A 21,213-nucleotide genomic window follows, 5' to 3' on the forward strand; every position below is an offset into this window, starting at 1 on the left:
TAAATGAGTATTTTTAAAAATGTATTTTTTTTTTTTTTGTAGATATTACTATCCATTTCTGAAATAAATGCAAATTATGTTTAATAAAGTGTTTCATGAAATAAATAAAAACCATTTTCTACACACCACCAGTTTCCAAAAAATTCTCAATGTTTTGTCGTTTATATATTTTATATCTGTATTTTATTAGGCCTTTAAATATCTAAGAATTATTATTATTTGACGTGCACATTTTACATTTACATAATTTTTTCTCTTCTATTGTTGTCCACTTCTCGTCGTTATTAATTTATCTTTTAGCAGTTAGAAAAGGTATTTTCAACTTCAATGTTCCCGAAATTCAATAACAATTTAAATTAAAACATTGCCTAGATTGAATGTCGCTCCTTGTGAATTTGTCTGTCTGTTCATGTGGGTGGGTGTGCATACTGTGTGTAATCATGTTCGACTAAGGTAAAATTGCGGAGCTCGAGAAACGTTTAAAACTAATTTTCGTCGCGCAATCAAATCATTGGAAAGTACTCAAATATACGTGACAATTAAACACACAATTGGAAATTTGAATTAAAATATATATAGGATGTTTGACAAAAGACATTTGCACGCAGCTTGCCCAGACTATCAGTTTTTCTTTCTTTTTTTTTTTTGTTGGCTTACAATTAGTATTAGATATATAATTACAAAAACAATGCTGCAGCTTTGAATTCTTCATCTTACATTTTGATTAGCATTGCAAGAGAAATAATCAACTAAACTCTACTTGCCGTGGAACACAACTTACTCAATACGTTTGGAAAACATTGTTATGTCAAAATGTTCGAGGAACAGCAAAAAAGAACAAGGGACAATGGAGTAGTTGATTGATACTATTGCAGTTTTGTTTAACATATATTTATATAGGCTGTATGGCTGCTTTATAGTCTCGCTTAAAAAATATATATTACTGAAACTGATATTTGGGGTGGTTGCCATCTAAGAAAATCCTATCGCCCGATTCGGTTCCGCTCACAGCAAAGTTTCTAAAACAAAAGCAGCGAAATGTATTCCAGATGTGGGGTGTGTATCTCGGTTTCGGGTTGATGTATATGTGTGCTATTGAGAGGAGCGGAGAGGATCTGAGGATCTTCTATTTCGTAAACGCCATGAACACCGCCCACAGAATTTCGTTTGCATTCGGCTTGGCCGACTCCGCCTCGAAGTCGAGATCCAGCAGCTCCCGCACCCGCTTCATGGCCACCTCGTAGTCGTCATCGTTCAGCGGCGCGAAAGCGTTCTCAATCACATCGCTGGCGTGCGCTAGAAAGATTAGCGCCAGCATCCGCTTGTCCATGCGCTGCGGATCGTTCACCCACTTGGAGAGCACAGAATCTTGAATCTAAAAGAATATATTTTTAACTTTGTTTCTAATTTCATTGAGCTTCAACACAAACCTTCTTGACCAGGCGACACTTGACAACATTATCGCTCAGCGGATGTGTCGTCATGTCGAAGAGTAGAAAATTTTGCTTTTCCGTTGTGAGCACCCCCTTCTCCACCAGATTTTTGGCCAGACGTTCGCGTACGTTTTTCAGCTGGTAGCGCAACTTCAATGGATTCCAGGTTTCACCTGCCACAACAATCGATATTACTATATATCCTTGGCAAAATCTGGTACGATCGAAGACACATACCACTGAGATATTCAATCCAGCTCTGAACCGTCTCTGGGGGATCCGTCTCCTTAATGTGTTTGAGTGCCTCATCGAGTAGAACATCGCCCGTCTGCTGATCCGATTTCAGAATCAATTTTCTGTAAAACAAATTATAAATGAGCTTGCTTTTTAGAGATCTGCATAAGCAGATTAGTTTTTATGTATATACCTTGTGCATAGGCCACGTCGTCGCATTCCGGACTTCTCAATCATCACGCGACCGCGCAGTCCAAGTTCTATGAGAATGCATCCGCGCAAACCGCTTGATATGCAGTCGTTCCAGAAAGACGTGTAGCCCTGAATATAATTAAAAAAGATATTAGATTTTTACTATGAATATCTTAAGGGGGGAAAAATTACTTTTATTTAAAAACTGTCAGCATCAAAGTTATATTTATAAAATATTTAATATTCTACCTACATATTATATAAATATTTACTATTTTTATTTTTAGAACCATAACTAAGTGTTACTTTCCCATGTTTCAAGGTTTCGAAATTTAAATGTCTGCGAATCAAACAAATAAAAAAGCGTTGGTCTGTTCACATTTGTTGGGAGTGAAATAAATGAATAATTAAGTCGTTGCCAAGTCGTAAAGCTCTCAGACGGCCACATTCAGCTGTTTAAACATTAAACACTTGCGTTGGTTCAGGCCTTACCTATCAGGTATAGGAAATGACATTGTAAAAGGAACGACTAAAAGAAATGCTTTAAAAACCCAATGGAATTTTTAAAGTTGGGTGTTACAGTAAAATATAATGATAATTTCATTTAACTTGTCAAAACTTATTAACGCTTGTTAAGAACTTTCATGATCTGATACAACTAAAATGCTTATCAAAGATATTTCTACATATGATGTCTGTAAGTTTTCCTTTTATAATAATGAACTAATTGTCAATACATGAAAATTAAAGATAATTAAAAGCAGTTATGCCAATATTTGACCAATAGAATCCCGTACAAACACCTTTCATGATATTCAATTTTATATAATCATCGATAAGGTATCGTTCCGAATAGAAAATAATAAAAGTGAATCATTTGCAGGTTCAATAAAGGAATACGTCTCTTATCAGCACAATTTCGTGGCATGGGTTGGAGTCTACAAGTACATTGGATGATTTCAAAAATGAGTGACGTACTGGTGATAAGAAGGCCCGAAAGAAAAATGGGAATTAGATGGGAGAACTTGGGTAGTATGTACTTCCTCAAACAATTAACCAAATGGTTAAAATGTCTCTGATAAGAGCACAAAGAGGAAGAATGTAAAACAAAAGCGAGCAACAAGCACACGTCCCACTGCTTCCATCTCGCTGTCCCCCATTGGGGGTGGGGGTAATGGGGGTGGGCATACACACTGCAGGCAAAATAATGAAAACAAATAGACGTGGTGTCACCCAGAAAGCCACACACATGCCATATTTCTATAGGCTATACGTATGCGAACGGCAATTGAGCGATAAAGCTGCGAGGCAAGTGAAACACAAAAAGCGAATCCAATGGAGAATCGGGAATCTGCCGGTTCGCAGTGATGGGGCACGTTTGGATGGCGATTCTCTCTCCACGGCTCTACGGACAATCATCCCAAAAATATACGCAGATTTATGAATATTACAATCGTATGCAAATTAACCACTTATTGGAAAACTCGTTTGATGGAATGCTCTCAGCGCCCCGGGACGAGTTCGCTTGAGTGAAGTTTTTAAAGAGCAATGATTGTTAGCCGGAGTTATTTTAGCCAAGACTACACTAACTTCGGTAATATTATCTAATCGAAGAAATATATGTGGGTGCTATCTTCTTAAGAACTACTCAAGTGGTAAAGACTTCTTAGAAAACTTTAAATTAAGTGAGTTTTATTACATGAATACTACATACTTTAATGGAATTTTTCTCTCAACCAGTTATTTGACTTTTATTATTTAAGCAGAAAAATACTACAACCACTTTAAAACAAAACGTCTGGGGGCAGTAGCACGTTTCAGTTTGAACAGATTAGAAAAACCGTCCGATAAGAACCTAAAATAGTACGTCCCGACTTTTATTTATTGCAACAACAAAAGTTGTTAGGAAAATGGTGTTGGCACTCTGGCTAATTGTGCATTAGTCACCAGTCTGGTCAAAAGATTTCATAGTGTATTGCTCAACAAACTGGAAAAGCTGAGGAGAAGTTGGTAAGGCATGGGTGGACTCATTTTTGAAAACTATCAAAGGGGGTTTCCATAAAATTGTAACAAGAAAATATTTTTTAGAGATAGTACTTCAGGAATTTTAAAAGAATTGTTTAATATTATCATCTTTTAAAAATAATAGAGGGGGTTTACATTTAATTTGAACAATGGTTTCCTTGTGGTCAAGATTGGGCCTTGTTCTTTTTAAAATTATCTATTATCATCTACACTCTTATCTTTTGGAACTGGTCACTAAAAGAAGGAAGCACTTTCCTTCCTATGAAGCAGATAATAGAAACCTAAAACAAGTAAAACAAGGGAACTACAACTCAGTTTTGAAGATAAATATTTATGACTTGGTGTGTACTGAATTACTTTTCCAGTTTTTACCATACCATACCAAAAATGGATAAATATAAAAAATAAATATAGCAATAAGATAAGGTAAAAATTACAATTAGAAAACATTATAGTTACAATAAAGGGTACTAATTTGTAGTCTTAAGCTCTAATTTTATCCGAAAAACTATGCAATTTACTGGGCCCCTAGTAACCCCTTTGCCAACCCCCTTTTAACTAAGCCCCTGCCTGAAGATGGACCACGATGCACTTAAGGCCAAACAAAAGGTTGCGAAAGAGAGAAAACGAGACGAGAGAGAGAGACGAACGCCTGTTAACAGGTGAAGAAGAAGACTTTGTTGTTGCGAAAGAAACCAATTAATTAGTGGATCGCAGGGTGATAAGAGATAAGGGGAGGGAAGAAAACTGGGTTCCTCCACCCAAACGCACCTCCTTGTCCTTGAGTCCCAGCAGCAGGACCTCCTCCATGAGCGTCAGTCGTGTTTCCTTGGAGTCGCCGTCGTCGATGTTGTCCTCCTGGTCCTTGAGGCCGTCCAGTGCGTCCTGGTTGTCATCCGGCGTGTTGGCATTCAGCCCGCCCTCGGCGCCCCCGTTTTCCCGGGGTTTCACCGAGCGACGCACCAGTCCATCGGAGCGATTCATTCCGGAGATTTGGAGCTTTGCGGATTTGGAGTTTTGGAAAGTTTTCGATGGAGTTTTGGAGATGTGAGAAGAGCACCTCTGTTGCTGTTATTTTTTTCTGCCACCTCTTCCTCTTTCTCCGTTTTGTGTGTGTGGCACAATTTGCTGACTCGACGCTGGAGCTGTATGGGTGTGCGGGTGTTTTTTGCGCTTTTCTCTCTGTGTAGGTATTTTGTGTTTTTGTGTGTTGTTGTTTGCACTGCTTCGCTTGCGTTGCCCCCCCCTTTCTTTTTTTTTGCTTTGTATTCTTTTGCACACACGCACTTTTCACACTCTCGTAAAATTGCAGTGGCCCTCTGAACTGCGCTTCTCGTTGTTGCTGCCTTGGCTCGGGGATTCTTGCGCTGGAAACTCGGCGATTTGTCTTACAATTTGCTGGCGCGTACTAATTAGGCAATTTCATGGTCTTGCATTTACTGGAGATGTGCGAATGCCTGCGCAAAATAAGCTTTTTCCTAATATTTGTGTCTTTTGTCGTTGCTTTCGACGTTCCGACGTGACATACTTTCGGCACTTTCGAGCACTGCACCTGGACGGTGTTGGAAAGCGTTAAGATTTTAGAGAGGAGCTGTTCCCAAAAGCGCAGAAATTGAATTATAAGCATTTCTTGGGCTTCTCAATTACTCTAAAATATATATAGATTACTTTTATGTACTGTTATATGCATTTTTCTCAGCAATTTACAGCTGTTTTGTGGTAAACCCTTAAAATGGACAATCGATATTCTAGCGGACATCGATAACAGCAAACAAATTTATGTTAAATATAACTGTTACAAGAATTCTTTACCTCCAAAAATTTGCAAAAATAATTTTGAACTTGAATACGAGTAATATTTATAAATAAAGTATTTAATTCTTACTAATGTTCGAATACCTGAACCGATATATCGATATTTTCAGCCCCCTTATGACTCATCTCTAGAAAAAAGGCAAAACAAAACCTGCTATTTGTTGAACATTTCTTTAAGGGGATTAAACACTGCCAATAAGCGTTTATAATGTCCTATTTGACCAACTTCAACAATGAGAGCGCCAAGCAAATACTCATGGATATAATACGATGTGTCAATCAGCCGGAAAACTCCAAGAAACTCTCAGAAGCCAAGGCGTCCGCTGGAAAAGAGATGATTCTCATGATGCAGCACGTAAATAACATCAAAATAGTCATAATAATCCATAATTACTAGTGTTTTTTAAATGTAGGTATTTCCCTTGGTAATGCAGCTGCAGTTGGAGGTCATCAAGGGCCATGGCTTTCCAGGAAACCGCGAGGGACTGGTGCAGTTCTCGCAGCTCATCAGGGAAATGGAGCGGGACGACATGGAGATTGCCCGCCTGCGCAGTCAGATCCGAGCTATATACCTGCCACCCATAGCTATAAATACCACAAACGATATACTAATCTAAGCAGGGGGTAAGCCCCTAGAACAAGACTGTAAACTGGCCTGTTTCGCGGAGTTTTAAAGAGAGCAGGTGATTTTAATTTGCTATTAAGTTCAAATCTTTACCCATTTTATTTTACCCATTAACGAAAATGTAATTTAAGTTATAATATTTACAAAAATACAAATTCACAATCAGCCGTGAAGTACTTCTGGTAAAGATAAACTCGAGACAGGCCCATTCAATAGACTTAAGCTTGGTGTTCTTATAAAATGCATTTCTCTTGATAAATTTGTGATCTTTTGTGTATTTGTTTTTTGTTTTGTTGATGTACAAATGTTTTTCTTGTTCTTGCTAACAATAAGTAACATGGCAAAGCTTGCTATAAACAATTAAGGATCTGTGCCGGTCCATCGTCAGCTTTTAGGATCTAGGATATGTCGATCAGTCGCGGCGATAAAATAAACAGTTTTCTTCTTCGTACCTATAGAATAAGTTCCTTAAGAGCTATACTTTTATGTACAAGTCAAGTAGTGAGCTGCTCATCCAGCCTTAGTATTATTAACAATTAGGCGAGGGTAACTAGTAACAATGTGAACTCCTAATGCGTGCTACCGCCATTTGTGGTGTTGGCATTGTTGTTATTCCCGTTTTCGAGGTCTGTGGCTGTCAATTTAGCCGGATTAATGCTTCTTAAATCGTTTCCGTTTAGTTTATGCTGTAGATGCTGAAGCTGCTGGGCGAGATGCTCATCCTCTGCCTGCGCAATGCTCTCGGCATCGATGGACATCGACATGGGCGAGTGGGGCGTGAGCGGAGTCACGGGATTGCTGACGCACAGCTCCTCAATGGTAGAGTCGCTGTTGCTTGAGGGTGTTGAGGAGCGCGATCGCACTGGATAGGAGTCGTCCAGCGGCAGTGCAAAGCCCTGTGTGATCATCAGATCACCAATATTCAGTTCTGCATTATCTGCAGGATCGAAGAGTTCCACTCCGGGCAGCGGTGTGCCCTCCTTGGCGGCGGAGTTAACCGCGGTGGTGGCCTTAGGGCGCTCCTTGTAGGTCACCACCCGAGCAATCAGCTTTCTCCAGTGCGCCACTAAAATCAGGCAGGGTTTAATCATAAGTATGTATCATGCTTGTGTATCAAAACATACCCTCTGTCAGCTCCTCGAACTTGGAGATGGATGACTTCGGCCAGGTAATGGGCTCAGTTTGGATGGTGGACTTTACATTGGCCAAGAAGCATTCAACCGCTTGGAACCTAAAATATTGAAATAGTTTTTTGCTTATATTATTGTTTTATGTATTGTAAAAACTTCTCACCTGAGCGTTAGGAAGTCAGTGCGCAGCTCACAGATATCCGCAGGCGAAATGTATTCGCTGTCTCCGTAGTCCACAAAGTACAGATCGATCACCTGCTCCTTTGGATTGTACTGGTTCGGCATGATGTCCACGATCTCGGCGCGATACCACTTCTCATCGAACTTGAAAACGGCGGCCACAATCTGGCCCACATAGGGTGCTGTGAGCACATGCTTCGCCCTGTTCTCAGCACTACTATAGTAGCTGGTCATCTCCTGGACCATGTTATCCAATTTCTTGGACTGCGGGCCGATCAGTTGCACCCAGAACTTGGTGGGCGAGGCAACGGCCGAGACATAGACCTCCATGGGCTTTCCTTCGCCCTTGGAGGCCATCAGCTTGTCCCTGGGTTGCGTGTGCGAACTCAAGGATGTCTGGGAGGAGTACAAGCTGGAGGACGCAATGCTGTTGGTGGGCGAACGACGTGGTTCGCGACGCTGCTCCACCTCCTCCATGGAACGGACGAGCTCCTCATCCTCCTCTATCTGCTCGTCGAGCATTTTTCGCGCTATGTTCACCTGCTTTTGATTGCCGACAATGGTGATCTTGGCCTTGCCATTCCGACCATTCGGATCGATATTCAGCTTGGCCAGCGAACTGCTCCGGATCTCCTGGATGAGTTCGCCGCCGCGTCCATTCAGTTTGCAGGCCAGTCTCTGGGGTACCTGCAGTTCCACCTTGACCACTGGCGCCCGCTCAATCTCCTTGATCAGCAGAACTCGAGCAGCCTTCACGGCATCGGGAACGCCCGTAATGTCGCAGAATTTGTGACCACTGTCTTTGTCCCTAGAGGGTACAGAGGATTTGGATTAGTAAGCGTGGGAGAAATAGGAATGCACGCGAGGAGCTCCTCAGTCGATAAAATTGAAATCCAATTACCGTAATCTTATCTTGGCCAGGGTCTTCTCTTCAATCAGCTTGATATTGGAACCACCGCGACCCATTATCAGGGGCACATGTTCGTTGTCCACGACGATTTTGAGGCAGACTTCCTTCTGGGGCTTCTGTTCCTCGGCCTGTCCCCTAATCCCTGAAGCCTGTTGCTGGTCGCTGGAGTCCGCTTCCTCCTCCTCATCACGGGTCTTGAAGTAGGCATATAGCATGGCGCCCCCGAGGGAGCAGAGTCCGAAGCCCAGGAGTAATTTGTAGGTGGGCGTGGCGCCGAAAGGCGTGTTATGCAACATTTTGGCGAAGTGTGTGGGGGTGTGTGAGCTGGGTGCAGGATTTTGGGGCAGTCTTTTCAGCCTCTCGTTTTTTTTAATAAACTGGAAAAAAATAAATTAAAATTGTTAGTCATATATGTAATTAACACCATAAATAATTTGTAGCAAGTTGTATCCCACACAAGGCTTAAACAATAACAAACCCACTAAAATAAATTAAAAATAAATTAAGTAAGCATAAAGACCTCTAGCCAAGGTCTCTTTCATATGTTAATACCATTGCGTGTGCTTGGAAAAGCAAAAATAGAACAAGTTCAAGACCACTTGATGTCCTAAGACGACTGGTACAAGCATTAGTGTCGTCTAATGGAATCAATAAAAGCCAAGGGGTATGTTATGTCGATGTACACTCCCCCTTTCTTATATAATCCTGTCACTCACTGGATATTAATTTTGACAAATAGTCAATGACAAGGAAATTTGGCACACTATTCGCCAATGACTTCATAATTGAAATTGTTTAGGTACACAGTGCACGGAATAAATAGACGAGTGACGTTATTGGCCGACACTAGACCACACGGTTCAGCAACTTACAGCGATTTAGTGCATTGTCAGGGAGATAGTCTCCATTTAGGAACTGCGAATTTATAAGCAGGTTTCCAAAAAAACCGATCAAAAATTTAGTATTTTGAAGGAAATTTCATGGTGTGCTTAGTATGATGAAAACTTAAGTTGCAAAAATTCCAGAACTATTTTTTAAATAATCTTAAGGTCATGGTATCATTAAAAAAAAGTATTATAATAATGTATTTAATAATAATTTTAATTGGGTGGCGAACAATTCTTCTGGTAAGGCATAAATTCTTCTGGTTTTCATAACTAGAATACACTTCCCGGTGTTATATCTACATTATACCACTTGTTGAGCCTCAATAAATCACAATATCTCCGAGCTTTGCACTGGTTCTTGGACAAGTTGAACGGGTTTATGCGCTCATCGGTGTTATCATTCCGGTTTAACCTTTGTGATCCAAGCATGAATGCATTTCCTCCTCACCAAACCCACCTTATCTTGAACTGATAAAAAACGAATTGCAATGATCTTTGCTCGTATGTAAACAACCGAAAAATACACAATTAATTACTTATTTGGCACTGACCTTGATCGTGAATTTTGGGTCGATGTTTATTCAAAGTTTTCTCACTAAGTGGGGGCTTTTGTTTGGTATTAAAAAGCGCTTAAACTCAATGAAGCGTCTTATTTCAAAGCCTTTCGTTGTTTGGTTTTCACATTTTCATGTCTCGTTTTTCGTTCGAAAAATCGTAAATTATATTATGGGGCAGAAAAATAATGTTCGCTTCCCGCAGGCGAAACTTGATTCCGCCTCCACATCTCAGGCATAACTGAGGAAAACTTTTTAAATGAGACGACTAAGCGATGTCGAGAGAGACCCACTCGTCAGCTGTTTTACGATTGCGAGTTAGCCCCTCTATAAGGTATCCATAGCTCTCTGTGTTTACTTTGCCGGTTGATTTGCAAATGGCAAATTGTGAATTGTAGGAACTGGTAATTAACAGCGGTACTGGGCAAAAAGACAAATAATGAAAGGCAAACAACGCGTAAATTAGCTAGCGGCCATATGTCTCATGAAAAAGTACAAAATAGAGGAGCGTACACGGTGAGAAAATGTTGAGACTTACTTTAATATTGTGCTTGATTTATTGGAGGAAGCAATATATTCTATAAGAAGGTAAGAAGCGGAAAATTTTCAACATACAACGAATTTTTATTACATTTTTTGGAGTAAACGAAAAAATGTTTGAATAATGTAGTAATAATTTTAGGGTTAAATTGAAATATAGGTTCTTTAAATATACTGGTATAAAACATGTTTAATTAGCAAAGTTTAAAATTTTTTTTTTGATTTATAAATTAAATGTTGATTTCATTTAATGTATAGTAAAAGAACAAATTTCTAAAATTTTGTAGTCTTTGAATAATGTTGATTTTAGATTCAACTTTTTATAATATAGGTGCCTCAAATATACTGACATAAAACTTGTTTAATTAATAAACTCTCAAAATTATTTTATTTGATTTATAATATATGAAAAATTTTTCAAAATAAGTAATGTTGATTACAGGTTCAACTAATAAGAATATAGGTTTCTCAAAGATACTGACATAAGCCTTGAGTTCTCAAAATATAATTTTTGATTTATAAAAAAAATGAATCAACTAATAACAGGACAAGATATGTAGATACGGAAACTAGTAGTCTGCTTCTATACACTGTATATAAACATTTTTTTTCGCGGTGTAAAAAAGCTTGAAGAGAGCAAAAAGAGCGTAGAGCTAAATTTAGTGGAGTGACATAATAAACGGTTCGTTTCGTTTAAGTTGTGTTTTGGGTTCCCCACTTGATTTATTACCAATTTTTGAATGAAAACAAGAAGGTAAAATCAAAACAATTAAAGCTTTTACGTTGACCCTTCTGGTTAATGGGTTTTCTGATGCTCTATTTCCCCGGCGAAACTCATTCAAAAACGCTGCCAACAATTGTGCGTTTCGTTTTTCGAAGGGGTCACGCGGTGAAAATGCCTGAGATGCGTCGAATTTTAGTTGGCAATGTTTCAAGTTTTTTTCGCACACGTATTTATTGTCTCGATGGCTAAATAAAGCCAGAACAACAAGAGAAAACGACGTCACTTAAAGGTATTTAATAATCCGCCAAAAGCTGTTTGGAGAAACCTTCTTTGATCTTTCAAACAAAATATAAATAAACCTATTGCCTTGGCTTGAGTGTACATATTTGCATTTCAGATTCGTATGCGCTGCAGGCTTTAGACTGGGGAGTTCTTGATGGAAAACCAGTTTTTGGGCAGGCAGACTGAACAAAAGCCTCTGGGGCAGACACTACAAGTTGAAAGGTCAGGTAATGGGAAATTATTAGCAAAGCTATGCCAATATTTAATATTTTTATCTGTGCTGCGAATTCCGTAACGCACCCACATGCTACAAACGTACATATATCTCCCAGCCCCAAAACCCGTACCTTCACCCCTTACTTACCCACAATATCTCTTCTGTTTGGGTGCTGTCTATCGGTTCCTTGCTTCTACTATAACTATTGACATTGGCCTTTTCCTTATCACCTACTATTAACCATTCACTTAAGCCTTACGAGTGGAAGCACGATTTTCTGGGGTCTAACAATTCCAAATTTACGTCAGAAAGCAACAAAAAATAATAATGCCGCATAAAAACGTGCGAGGCGGTGTGACCGTTACCAGATTTCAAAAATAAGCTGGTCTATATAAAACACCAGTGTTGTAAAGCGCAGAACGGTGACCGTTACGCACTTGGCATTCAAAGCTCAATTTTAAATATTTTGAAGACTATTATATACTCATTAAAATGCGTATAGTTCTTACAAAAAATGTATTTAAGTGTTGTAATATTACGTACAAATACATATAAGCTTTTAAAATGGAGAGAATACATAAATATTTAAGAAAGTTTTTATTAGTTAGTTATTATGTCTTCTTTAAACATCACTCCCTAAGTTTATGATTTACTCAGCGATGGAGCAGTTGAACGCCTCTACAAAAGTGGGCAAGTAAAGCAACGGATTAAAGGGTCTGAATTTTAGCTTATAGGTATAGTAAAACATGCTACTGAGTTGATTCTGGGCGAAATGCAGATAGAAAAGTTGTTTTAGGGGCTTTTCAGTAAAGCTGGGCTGCGTCTGCTCAAAGCCTGATCCCTCGGAAAAGTATGCATCCTGTACGATGTTGAGTAGCACAACGATGATGTCCCTCCAGTTGGTCATCTCGCTTTCTCGCGGACTGATGCACCCGGAATGGTCTTCATGGATTGCCAGGTCATCAAATAAACCCACCAGTTCATTGTATTTCTGGCAGCCAGCGGCTGAAGGCAGTTTTGGATGGGGAAATAGAGCCGACAACACTTGCTTGGCAATTAGAAAGCCATGCAAGCTCACCTACAAAAAAATATAATATAATTCTATTTGATTGCTTATTTTTGTATACCTTAAAAACGTCATGACCATGGGTAGTGAAAAAGGGCTCCTCCATGAGAGGAAGCGGCAGTACGATAGAGGTTCCATTGCCCACCAGAAAGGCCTCCTCTTCATATCCCGGGTAGGGTTCGGTGAGTTCAAGACCCTCCAATTTCTGCAGCTTAAGATGGGTTTCCAGTTCCAAGACCTTCAAGTGGATAGTGGCCAAATCGTCGTCTTCTTCCAGATTAACGTTGGAATAAACGTCTGTTAAGTAGCGACGATATCCCTGGCTCTTGGGCACATTGCCCACACTCACAGTAATGGAGCCCAAGATCTTTCTTAGTGATGTTATGTGGGAGGCAGTGAGATTTAAGCGGTTCCTATCTAGTCTTAGTTTGAATTCTTTCCGAATCGCTTCAAAAACCCGTTGAACTTGCTCGTCGAATTCCTTTACTTTCCGCTGGCCCAAAAAGTGCTCCTCGTAGAGTAGATAGCTGACAGATTTCATAGAGTTTTTCAAAAACCGCACGCATACGAAATCATACTGCCTAAATGTTTCAATGCGATGAGAGGATCTCATGTAGTTGTCAAAAATCTGCATTAGATAGATAGCCACAGTTTCTGGGTCGTAGGAGAGCATTATTTGGTTGAGTTTTACCAGGTATTCCAAATAGTCCACAAGCACTACGAAATTTGGAGGAAAAGAGCGAGCGAAGACGATCTCTAGGTATTTTCCTACCGGAAATCCCTCACTTTCCAGCTGCTGAATGGTCATTCGGGACCTATCAAATCTTCCCCGATTTAGCATTTTTCCTATATCCATTCGTAGCTTGTTCATATCTCTCAACAAGAACTCAGCTCGACTCCTGTTGAATCCCCGACTCACTAGCCACTCCACATCAACCCACATGGAGTACAACTCATACAAAACAAAATCATGGGAGCCCAGGGATATCATATACTTGCTGGTCTCCTGGTGATCCAACTCTAGGCTCATTCGAAAGAGCAGATCCATGCCAAATCGACGTAGTCGTCCAAGGGTCACTAGCCAATCGAATTTCGCTCCTGGCCACTGAGTGCCATCTGGCCAGGTGAGGTTGACATCCGGCTGCACTAAGCCAGCATAGTTAAGGTCTGGCTCCTTCTCCATAGCCCTTTCACAGGCACTGTACAACTTAAGAGCCTTCTCCTCCAGACTTCCCCTTTCGAAGTTGCCGCACTTGAGTTTTTCGAACAGTGCCAGGAACTTGGGGTCCATCTTCTCCAGCACCGCCGAACGGAAATCGAAAATTGTGTACAAGTCATAACTTGATCCATATTTTCCCATGGCATACTCTTCGAAATCGCCGCAGGGGTCCTCTGTTTTATTCATAACGCGCAGGGTCCGGTCCATTATCCTTTTATTGGCCGAAAATACACTCTTATCCTGCTCCCAGGCCTCAACTGACGTTCCAAGGAGGAGCACATAGCCCAGCCAGATGATTATTTCGCTTTGCCGCCCCATCTCCAACAGAAAACTGGCCGCATTGCTTGAAGTATCGGCTGCATTTATAGCCATCCCTCAATAATTGCCACTGATATAGAGGATTTAATCGCATTTTATTTATAGCAGTCCCTGGTGAATGGCTGCTGGTATAGAAGATCGCTTCTCGAATGTCATTAAACTCGATATATGATAAGGTATCATAATGCGTACAACATATAAAGAGAATATTTGACAGATTTAAGTTTGAAGGAAGGAACTCGAACAATTAAAGGCCTCGGCGAAGGCAGGCAAGGTGGGCAGAATTCCGTTGAAACCAGAATTACGTCTGGAGAAAATGAAATCGTGTAGGAACCTCTGCCCGAATTGTAAAAAGAACAGCTCTTTCAGCGGCACATTGGTGAAGAAAGGCTGCGCCTGGTCAAATCCCGAACCCGCGGAGAAGTACGCATCATGCACCAAACTTAGGAGAACTATATCCAATTTGTCCAAGTCTTCGATTGTAATGGATGGGTCGTCAGCGCAGAGCACTTCTTTGTTGGTAAATAAATCAAGATCATCTAAAGAGCGAAGGAAAACAGTGAAATCCTGGCAATTGTAGTCCGCATCCAAGTTATGGAATGCTGCAAATACTTGACTAGCCAGGAATACGCCAATGCCATTGAACTGCGGTAGAAAAAATGTTTTTGTTTTGGGTATTTTATGAGAAATGCTACGGATCATTTACCTTGAAGACATCGTGGCCACGAGTCATGAACGAAGGTTCGGCCAAAGCTGCGTAGGGCAGGTTGAAATCCACAGCATTGGGTATATCCAAGGTATTCGGATGTGACGACACCGGATAATCTATTTTCTCCAAAAGCCGACGTGTGCGTAGCATGTTGATCTTTAACAGAAGGATGCTGAAGTTGTCCCCTTCTTCAAAGTCCAGATCTGCGTAGTAATCCTTTACAAAGCGGCGGTGATCCTTGTCCTTCGGCATGCCGCCCACGTGTACGGCAATGCCGTCTAGAAACTGCATAAAAGCTGCTATCTGAGAGGCGGGTAGATTCAGACGATTCTTCGCCAATCTCTTCTTAAAGGACCTTATTATCGCTTCGAATATTGGGGGCACCTGGGATTGATACTCCTGCACTTTTCTCTCCCCCAGGTCATGCTCCTCGATAAGCAGAACAGCGCCGAAGTACATTTCCCTTTGCAGAAGTTTTTCAAGTAAGGTTTAGACCAAGCCATGTGTTCTCGGAAGCGTTCCATTAGGTAGCAGGCAACCGTCTCCTGGTTGTACGTGCTTAGCAAGTGATGGAGTGCAACTAAGTAGCTCACATCGTCCACTAGCAAGTGAAAGGATGGGGAAAAGGGGCGATCAAAGACGATCTCGAGGTATTTTCTTAGCGAAACTCCATGCTGACGTTCTAGCTGCTGAAGGGTCAAGCGCTCCCCACTATATGAATGCGTTTCATTCCTACCTAGACTTTGTACAGCTTGTTCAAGGTTTGTCAAATCTCTGGCGAGTAACGCAGCCTTGCTCCTGCTGAAGCCCTTGTGGACCAACTTGTCCTCCATGTACTTGCTGTGATCCTCCTTGTCCACTCTGAGCCTGAGATTTAGTAACACGTCGTCCATGCCATAGCGGGTCAAGCGGGCGAGCGTCACCAGCCACTGGAATCGTTCCTGGGGCCAGCGACTGCCCTCCCGAGTGTTCTGTGGCCAGGGGAGATGGGTGTCCGCCTGCACATATGCCACATAATCGGGTCTCTGTCCGTTTTCTACATCAGCTTGGCAGACGTCATACAGCTTAAGCACCTTTTCCTCGACACTGCCAGGCTCGTAGGTCTGATTCCTCAGTTTTTTCAAAATTTTAAGCAACTTGACCTGCGTTTTCTCCTACGAAATGCGTTCCTCAAACTGTCGTATGGGCTCATCGTACTCGTACCACCCAATAAAATACTTTTTGAAATCTACACACGAATTTGCTGTGTCGTTCTTGAAACGCAGTATGTTGTGCAGGATTTCATCGTTCTGATTTAAAAACACCTTTTTCTCGACAGCCTCTGTTGTCCAACAAGGAACAAACACAGGCACGTAAGTGTTCCAGATCTCCCGTCCATGCCTGGCGCAAAACTAATGAGCTGGGAAAAAGTAATGGAGCTAGAGAGCAGATTAAAATAATGTTCAGAAGTTCAAAAGGCCCAAAAAATACAATTTAATTAAAAAGCAGCGCCCTTAGCTCTTATCAGAACAATTGATGAGCTTCAAATATTGGAGAGAGAGGCAGACAGCAAAAGACCCAAAATCACACACTCTTCGTGTGCCGGCAGAGAACAGGCAGTGATCTTAGTCTTTGTCAGATCTGCTCTACATTGAAGCGGAAAATCGTAACTCTTCTAGAGTAATACAAATCATTAGGAAAAAATAAATGTATGAAGAAAATATGAAATCTTTTTTAAGTTAAGACCTTTTAAGGAAAGATGCAGAATTATGATTTTTATCGCTTACCCAAAACAATTACGGCCTTGTCTTTGTTGTCCTTTATTTGAGTGTAAGTATAAAATGCAATTGAGCAGCTATAAGCTGGTAGGTCATAAACACTAAATCTACGGGCACATCCCTTGTCTAAGTACAATGAACACTTCTGAGTTTGTTTAAGGCGCGCGCGTTTGGAACAAATCAACAACTTAATGCATATGGCATGGGCGAGTAAGGGCTGTGGATTGGATCTCCGGACAGCTAGGAAATGTCTCTCAGCGTGTTCGGTTTGGTGCCATCCATATCGAAGCAGCGACAGTTGCACGACGACACGGGGCACTCTGAATTTTGCCTGTCAAAACGAAAAAGTAGCGTATTATGCACGGGTAAACCTTTCAAAATAATCGTCATTCAACTCACTTAAACCACTGCATGATGTGCTCGGTGTGACCGCCGTGGCGACAGGTCTGACACCAAGAGAACCACTTGGAGAAGGGCTTCGTCTGCCGGCCGGGAACTTCGGGCGTCGTGTGTGAGCTCTCCCCATTGCTCATGTTCACCATGGTGCCCATGTGCATCAGGCAAAGCGAGCAACGGGGCAGGGGCTTCCGGCAGCTGGGGCAGGAGGAGAGTCGATTGGTGCTCGTGGTGGTGCTGCGCGGACGTGGCTCGTCCAACAAGGCATTCGACACGGACTTGCCGCAGAAGTTGCACGACAGAAACACCGTGCGAGAACTTCGCGAGGAGGCGCGTATACCCTCGATCTTGATGTCCAGCTCAGCGCGCTTCTCCCACAGGCCCCAGCTGTTGAGGTGATCCAGGTAGCTGGCGATCCAGTACTGGATGCGCTTGTCGGCGAAGTGCTCTTGCCGGAAGTAGTTGATGGCCACCAGGGCTACCGTCTAGGAAACATTTGCATATCAATATAAATCCAATCTTTGTTCTATCTAAGGACCCCTCACCTGCACATCGAAGCTGGTGTCCATGTAGGATTGCAGTATGTTGATGCCGTCCAACGATTCCCCAGTGAGCAGCAGGCCGTTCAGATCACCGCTGTCTATGGCCGCCTGGATCTGCTGCGTCACATAGTCAGCCAGCTTGGTCTCCGACAGGTATTTGCAGGCGAAGGCCATGCGATCCGACAGCGAAACGCCCTCCTCCTTTAGCACCGCATCAAAATTATCCTTCTCCATGGTTAGGAAGGAGAAAACAGCCCTAAGGTGTGGATCGTGTATCTGCATATTGGCGCTGGAGCGCTGATTCCGCCACGTGGAACTGCAGCGATCTGCATTAAAGCTGGACAAGGCGATCACCGTGATCCTGTACATGCTGGGATCCCTCATGTTGTCCGCCGCCAAGGAAAGGATGTTGCAGGCGTGGAAGATTTTCAGGTGGAACACGCAGATCATGGCTGCCCGGCTGTACTCCTTGTTGGCATACAGCTGGTCAATGAAGCGCTCCAGCTCCTGCTCGAAGGCCCAGCCGCAGAGCTGAAGGGCCAGGTCACGTTGCTCACTCCTGAAAAGAATTTAGATCATGGATAAATTAAAGCATAAATGCTGATTCGAAACTCACCTGTAACATATTAGCTTATTGGAGTTATTGATGCCCTCTGGCCATTGAAGCACCTGAGATTCGATGCGGGAGCTGGCCATCAAGGCCTCCGAAGTGTGCCCCAAATTGATGCCCAAAGTGGCCTTTAAGCCCGTCAGCCGATCCTCGCAGTAGACATTGTTCAGAGTGGACCACACATTACGCAGATATGGTGTCAAATGGAGCTCAGCAAATCGCTTGTTGTCGGGCCTAATGCCATAATCCTCTAGAGCACGTTGGCGTGTCTCATCCACCAGGTCGAGTTCAAAGAGTTCCGGTTCCAGCAGCTCCACATTCAAGGGCGAGCCACCGGGACTGCTGAGATCCAGGGAACTTCTGCTATTTGAGCTGCAGCTGCTCGTGGGCTGCTGCTGTGTGGGCGTGACCGCTGTGGTGGAGGTGGGTGAGGCGGGTGTGTAAAGCGGACGCTGCATAAGCAGTGGCAACTGCCGGCGATTGCTGTGCGCCGTGTGCAGGGTTGCTGGCAGTCGGAAGTCCAGGATATTCAAGGCATCCGCCAAAAGGAGAGCCCTCTCGAAATCTCTCGAGTGCCACGACAGGCAATTGACAAAGGCAAACTTGCCACTGTGCTGATATTTAGCCGGAAAAGGGCTGATCTGTCGTTTTACGTGGTAAATCTCTCCGGAGTTCTCGGTGTCCACACTCCGAATGTCGTAGAGGGTAATGTAGGACGAGTCCCTTTGCAGCGAGGAGAGCAGGCTAGTCCTGGTGGGACACCAGGCTATCTGCAGATGATTCTTCGAGGACTGTATCTGCCTGAGTGGGCTCTTGATATTCCGCGGATCCCACAGCGTGATCACTGAGTCCACATAGCTGCAGAGGTAGTTGCCATTGGGAGACACCGAGAGACCCTGGACTGTCTTCGTTTGAATGCTCTGGCAGGTGGCGTTGCTTTCTGGGGAAAGAATTAGGATAAGGTTAAATATTATAATGAATTGGTATCAGGTCTTTTATAACTTATACTTAAGAGTCTATAAGCTATCTATAGTGTGTTTCTTTGACTAGACTGTGTGAATATAGCCAATATAACTTCATGATTGGCTTAAACACATGGTTTAGCCAGTAAACTCTGTAAACCGACTCACGTCTCAGATCGAACAGCTTGATCATCTTCTGGCTCATGCCCGCGATGACAGTGCGATGGTTGCGGTCCCAGCAGATCGAGTTGGCGGACTCGCCGACGCCAAAGAAGTTGGCCGTCTCCTTGGGCACACCCCGCTCGATGTCCCAGATGGTGATGCACGTGTCGTTCCGGTGGCGATCGTGTCCAATGGCCAGGATGTTGGCATCCAGCTCGTTCCAGGCGAGGCAGGTGCACATGCGCTGCTGACGCGGGGCTGCAAGATGAATGATAGCCATTATTCGGGGTCAACAAGTGGCGTCCCCGGATCACCCACTGTACTCCCAGCTGCTGTCGTAGGTGTCCCGGAAGTTGCATATGCCGATTTTGCCATCCGCCAGGCCCACTGCTATGATGGGCTGGTCGGTGTGATAGGAGGCGGCCACGCAGCGGGCATATTGATAGTGCGATTCGTTGGCGAGGTAGTTCACGGATATATAAGGCAGGCGACCTGCAATATGTGGCTCGATTATAATCGGAAAATGAAGATATTTTAAGGGAAAACCTCACTTTTCTGGCTGTGATCATCTTTGCGGCGCACCTCGTACAAATGGATTTCCTGGCCCCAGGACACGAACTTGTCCGGAAAGTGCGGGAACCAGCTGAGTCCGTGTGTATTGCCGCTCATCGTGGCCGATTTTCCATCGACATGAAAAACCAATTTTCACTACAGAACTAAATTGCGTCGTGTTATCAGTATGCAAAAACAAAAACGTGAGATAAACAGTGCACTGAACAAGAAGAAGAAGATCACACCCACACACACTAGCCGGCTCAACAGCTGACTTGCAGTGTTTACCAACACTGTTTCGTTGGCCTGTTATCGATGTTATCGCTACCTGCGTAAGCAATATTGTTTTATTTTTTAGAAAGCAAACGTGTTTATTCTGTTTTAACTCCCATTTATAATGCTGCCCAAAACCCCCAAGCCAGCCATTTGGAAGTTCATTAAGGGCAGTGCCAAGACCTTGTTTGTACTGGAGGCAGTCTGTTTTGCGGCCAGCTACGGTGTCTATTATCGCATGAACACAAATCGCGGTGAGCGGATGGATCTTTATATAAGTACTGGGATTGTGAATAACTATCCTTTCTTCCAGAGTTCCGCCAGCACATACACGAAAACTATCCCTTCGTTTTGGATTACTACTATAAAATCGGTGAAATCGTGGGTGACAGCACGGTGCGACAGGCGGACGCGAGCTACTGGAGCGCCCTGAAGAAAAGCGATTAGCGGAGGAACCATTCAGAATGCTTAGTAATCCCTATTTTAAGTCCGTTTTGTGGCTGATTGGCTTCGGTGGCATGGGCTACGGGCTGATGGTGCTAACCGAGCCGAGTGCCGAGAAAATAGACCGTATCAAAGCCTCGGTTTCGAGCTCCAAACTCAGCGCCGACGACCAGCGGAAGGCGCTGTTTATGAAGAAGCTGCAGGAGGCGGCCGCCACCAGTGCTCCAGTCTACAGGCCATCGACTGACAAAAAGGATAGTTAAGAAGCTTTACCGCCTACAATTCACAAATTTGTTATATTTTTAAATACAAATGTTAAGCATTTAATGGGTTTATTTCTGTTGGGAATACTATAATTATTTCTTTTAGTTTTTGATCTACCGTGCACTAAATATAAATTTAATTTAGTAAACCTTAACATTTACAGCTAAGCGTAACATTTCCTGTTAACAAGC

General features: G+C 42.8%; 8 protein-coding genes across 10 annotated transcripts; 3 read left to right on the forward strand and 5 right to left on the reverse strand.

The window, feature by feature from the left end:
- Positions 1 to 152: 152 nt before the first annotated feature.
- Positions 153 to 5,443, reverse strand: LOC108036132 (Golgi phosphoprotein 3 homolog sauron). The gene is made up of 5 exons (XM_017112117.3): positions 4,656 to 5,443; positions 1,861 to 1,988; positions 1,671 to 1,789; positions 1,431 to 1,606; positions 153 to 1,375 (listed from the first exon to the last, which is right to left on the reverse strand). Exons 1-5 carry the CDS (start codon positions 4,866 to 4,868, stop codon positions 1,127 to 1,129), a joined length of 885 nt encoding a protein of 294 aa, XP_016967606.1. The 5' UTR covers positions 4,869 to 5,443; the 3' UTR covers positions 153 to 1,126.
- Positions 5,444 to 5,824: 381 nt separating this feature from the next.
- Positions 5,825 to 6,583, forward strand: LOC108036126 (protein C10). The gene is made up of 2 exons (XM_017112111.3): positions 5,825 to 6,054; positions 6,113 to 6,583. Exons 1-2 carry the CDS (start codon positions 5,908 to 5,910, stop codon positions 6,314 to 6,316), a joined length of 351 nt encoding a protein of 116 aa, XP_016967600.1. The 5' UTR covers positions 5,825 to 5,907; the 3' UTR covers positions 6,317 to 6,583.
- On the reverse strand, positions 6,549 to 12,104 carry LOC108036125 (tudor and KH domain-containing protein homolog). 3 transcript variants are annotated; one of them, XM_044094304.2, is made up of 5 exons: positions 11,896 to 12,104; positions 8,536 to 8,921; positions 7,618 to 8,442; positions 7,449 to 7,555; positions 6,549 to 7,390 (listed from the first exon to the last, which is right to left on the reverse strand). In XM_044094304.2, the coding sequence occupies exons 2-5, from the start codon at positions 8,838 to 8,840 to the stop codon at positions 6,894 to 6,896; spliced, it is 1,734 nt and encodes a 577-aa protein (XP_043950239.1). In that variant the 5' UTR covers positions 8,841 to 8,921; positions 11,896 to 12,104; the 3' UTR covers positions 6,549 to 6,893. The 3 variants fall into 3 exon arrangements, with proteins under 3 accessions (XP_043950239.1, XP_016967599.1, XP_050741042.1); XM_017112110.3 differs by lacking the exon at positions 11,896 to 12,104 and adding an exon at positions 9,983 to 10,238; XM_050885085.1 differs by lacking the exon at positions 11,896 to 12,104 and adding an exon at positions 9,417 to 9,554.
- A 146-nt stretch (positions 12,105 to 12,250) lies between these two features.
- Positions 12,251 to 14,382, reverse strand: LOC108036039 (uncharacterized). Its single transcript, XM_017111981.2, has 2 exons — positions 12,876 to 14,382; positions 12,251 to 12,826 (listed from the first exon to the last, which is right to left on the reverse strand). The coding sequence occupies exons 1-2, from the start codon at positions 14,349 to 14,351 to the stop codon at positions 12,398 to 12,400; spliced, it is 1,905 nt and encodes a 634-aa protein (XP_016967470.2). The 5' UTR covers positions 14,352 to 14,382; the 3' UTR covers positions 12,251 to 12,397.
- A 38-nt stretch (positions 14,383 to 14,420) lies between these two features.
- On the reverse strand, positions 14,421 to 15,650 carry LOC122818834 (uncharacterized). The gene is made up of 2 exons (XM_044094264.2): positions 15,058 to 15,650; positions 14,421 to 14,996 (listed from the first exon to the last, which is right to left on the reverse strand). The coding sequence occupies exons 1-2, from the start codon at positions 15,517 to 15,519 to the stop codon at positions 14,571 to 14,573; spliced, it is 888 nt and encodes a 295-aa protein (XP_043950199.1). The 5' UTR covers positions 15,520 to 15,650; the 3' UTR covers positions 14,421 to 14,570.
- A 1,193-nt stretch (positions 15,651 to 16,843) lies between these two features.
- LOC108036121 (GATOR complex protein MIOS) lies at positions 16,844 to 20,241 on the reverse strand. Its single transcript, XM_017112106.3, has 7 exons — positions 20,041 to 20,241; positions 19,808 to 19,981; positions 19,496 to 19,747; positions 18,372 to 19,305; positions 17,759 to 18,314; positions 17,217 to 17,698; positions 16,844 to 17,148 (listed from the first exon to the last, which is right to left on the reverse strand). Exons 1-7 carry the CDS (start codon positions 20,156 to 20,158, stop codon positions 17,058 to 17,060), a joined length of 2,607 nt encoding a protein of 868 aa, XP_016967595.1. The 5' UTR covers positions 20,159 to 20,241; the 3' UTR covers positions 16,844 to 17,057.
- A 140-nt stretch (positions 20,242 to 20,381) lies between these two features.
- On the forward strand, positions 20,382 to 20,775 carry LOC108036122 (protein CEBPZOS). Its single transcript, XM_017112107.3, has 2 exons — positions 20,382 to 20,568; positions 20,628 to 20,775. Exons 1-2 carry the CDS (start codon positions 20,439 to 20,441, stop codon positions 20,759 to 20,761), a joined length of 264 nt encoding a protein of 87 aa, XP_016967596.1. The 5' UTR covers positions 20,382 to 20,438; the 3' UTR covers positions 20,762 to 20,775.
- A 3-nt stretch (positions 20,776 to 20,778) lies between these two features.
- On the forward strand, positions 20,779 to 21,085 carry LOC108036123 (uncharacterized). Its single transcript, XM_017112108.2, has one exon. The coding sequence runs from the start codon at positions 20,779 to 20,781 to the stop codon at positions 21,019 to 21,021; it is 243 nt and encodes an 80-aa protein (XP_016967597.1). The 3' UTR covers positions 21,022 to 21,085.
- Positions 21,086 to 21,213: the final 128 nt, after the last annotated feature.

This window comes from Drosophila biarmipes, chromosome 2L (genome assembly GCF_025231255.1).
Source record: "Drosophila biarmipes strain raj3 chromosome 2L, RU_DBia_V1.1, whole genome shotgun sequence".
NCBI lineage: Eukaryota > Metazoa > Arthropoda > Insecta > Diptera > Drosophilidae > Drosophila > Drosophila biarmipes.

What these genes read in the sequence shown, in the direction of transcription:
- LOC122818834 (XM_044094264.2), bottom strand. Translation starts at nt 15,519, where the DNA reads ATGTACTTCGGCGCTGTTCTGCTTATCGAGGAGCATGACCTGGGGGAG. An exon ending in GTGGCCACGATGTCTTCAAG is followed by an intron (nt 14,997 to 15,057) that starts GTAAATGATCCG and finishes TTTCTACCGCAG; the next exon opens with TTCAATGGCATTGGCGTATT.
- LOC108036126 (XM_017112111.3), top strand. Translation starts at nt 5,908, where the DNA reads ATGTCCTATTTGACCAACTTCAACAATGAGAGCGCCAAGCAAATACTC. An exon ending in TGATTCTCATGATGCAGCAC is followed by an intron (nt 6,055 to 6,112) that starts GTAAATAACATC and finishes TTTTAAATGTAG; the next exon opens with GTATTTCCCTTGGTAATGCA.
- LOC108036121 (XM_017112106.3), bottom strand. Translation starts at nt 20,158, where the DNA reads ATGAGCGGCAATACACACGGACTCAGCTGGTTCCCGCACTTTCCGGAC. An exon ending in AGATGATCACAGCCAGAAAA is followed by an intron (nt 19,982 to 20,040) that starts GTGAGGTTTTCC and finishes CACATATTGCAG; the next exon opens with GTCGCCTGCCTTATATATCC. An exon ending in CACATCATGCAGTGGTTTAA is followed by an intron (nt 17,149 to 17,216) that starts GTGAGTTGAATG and finishes TCGTTTTGACAG; the next exon opens with GCAAAATTCAGAGTGCCCCG.
- LOC108036125 (XM_044094304.2), bottom strand. Translation starts at nt 8,840, where the DNA reads ATGTTGCATAACACGCCTTTCGGCGCCACGCCCACCTACAAATTACTC. An exon ending in CTGGCCAAGATAAGATTACG is followed by an intron (nt 8,443 to 8,535) that starts GTAATTGGATTT and finishes TGTACCCTCTAG; the next exon opens with GGACAAAGACAGTGGTCACA. An exon ending in GTTCGAGGAGCTGACAGAGG is followed by an intron (nt 7,391 to 7,448) that starts GTATGTTTTGAT and finishes GCCTGATTTTAG; the next exon opens with TGGCGCACTGGAGAAAGCTG.
- LOC108036122 (XM_017112107.3), top strand. Translation starts at nt 20,439, where the DNA reads ATGCTGCCCAAAACCCCCAAGCCAGCCATTTGGAAGTTCATTAAGGGC. An exon ending in TCGCATGAACACAAATCGCG is followed by an intron (nt 20,569 to 20,627) that starts GTGAGCGGATGG and finishes CCTTTCTTCCAG; the next exon opens with AGTTCCGCCAGCACATACAC.
- LOC108036132 (XM_017112117.3), bottom strand. Translation starts at nt 4,868, where the DNA reads ATGAATCGCTCCGATGGACTGGTGCGTCGCTCGGTGAAACCCCGGGAA. An exon ending in TGGGACTCAAGGACAAGGAG is followed by an intron (nt 1,989 to 4,655) that starts GTGCGTTTGGGT and finishes AATTATATTCAG; the next exon opens with GGCTACACGTCTTTCTGGAA. An exon ending in CGACGTGGCCTATGCACAAG is followed by an intron (nt 1,790 to 1,860) that starts GTATATACATAA and finishes TTTGTTTTACAG; the next exon opens with AAAATTGATTCTGAAATCGG.
- LOC108036039 (XM_017111981.2), bottom strand. Translation starts at nt 14,351, where the DNA reads ATGGGGCGGCAAAGCGAAATAATCATCTGGCTGGGCTATGTGCTCCTC. An exon ending in ATGGTCATGACGTTTTTAAG is followed by an intron (nt 12,827 to 12,875) that starts GTATACAAAAAT and finishes ATTTTTTTGTAG; the next exon opens with GTGAGCTTGCATGGCTTTCT.
- LOC108036123 (XM_017112108.2), top strand. Translation starts at nt 20,779, where the DNA reads ATGCTTAGTAATCCCTATTTTAAGTCCGTTTTGTGGCTGATTGGCTTC.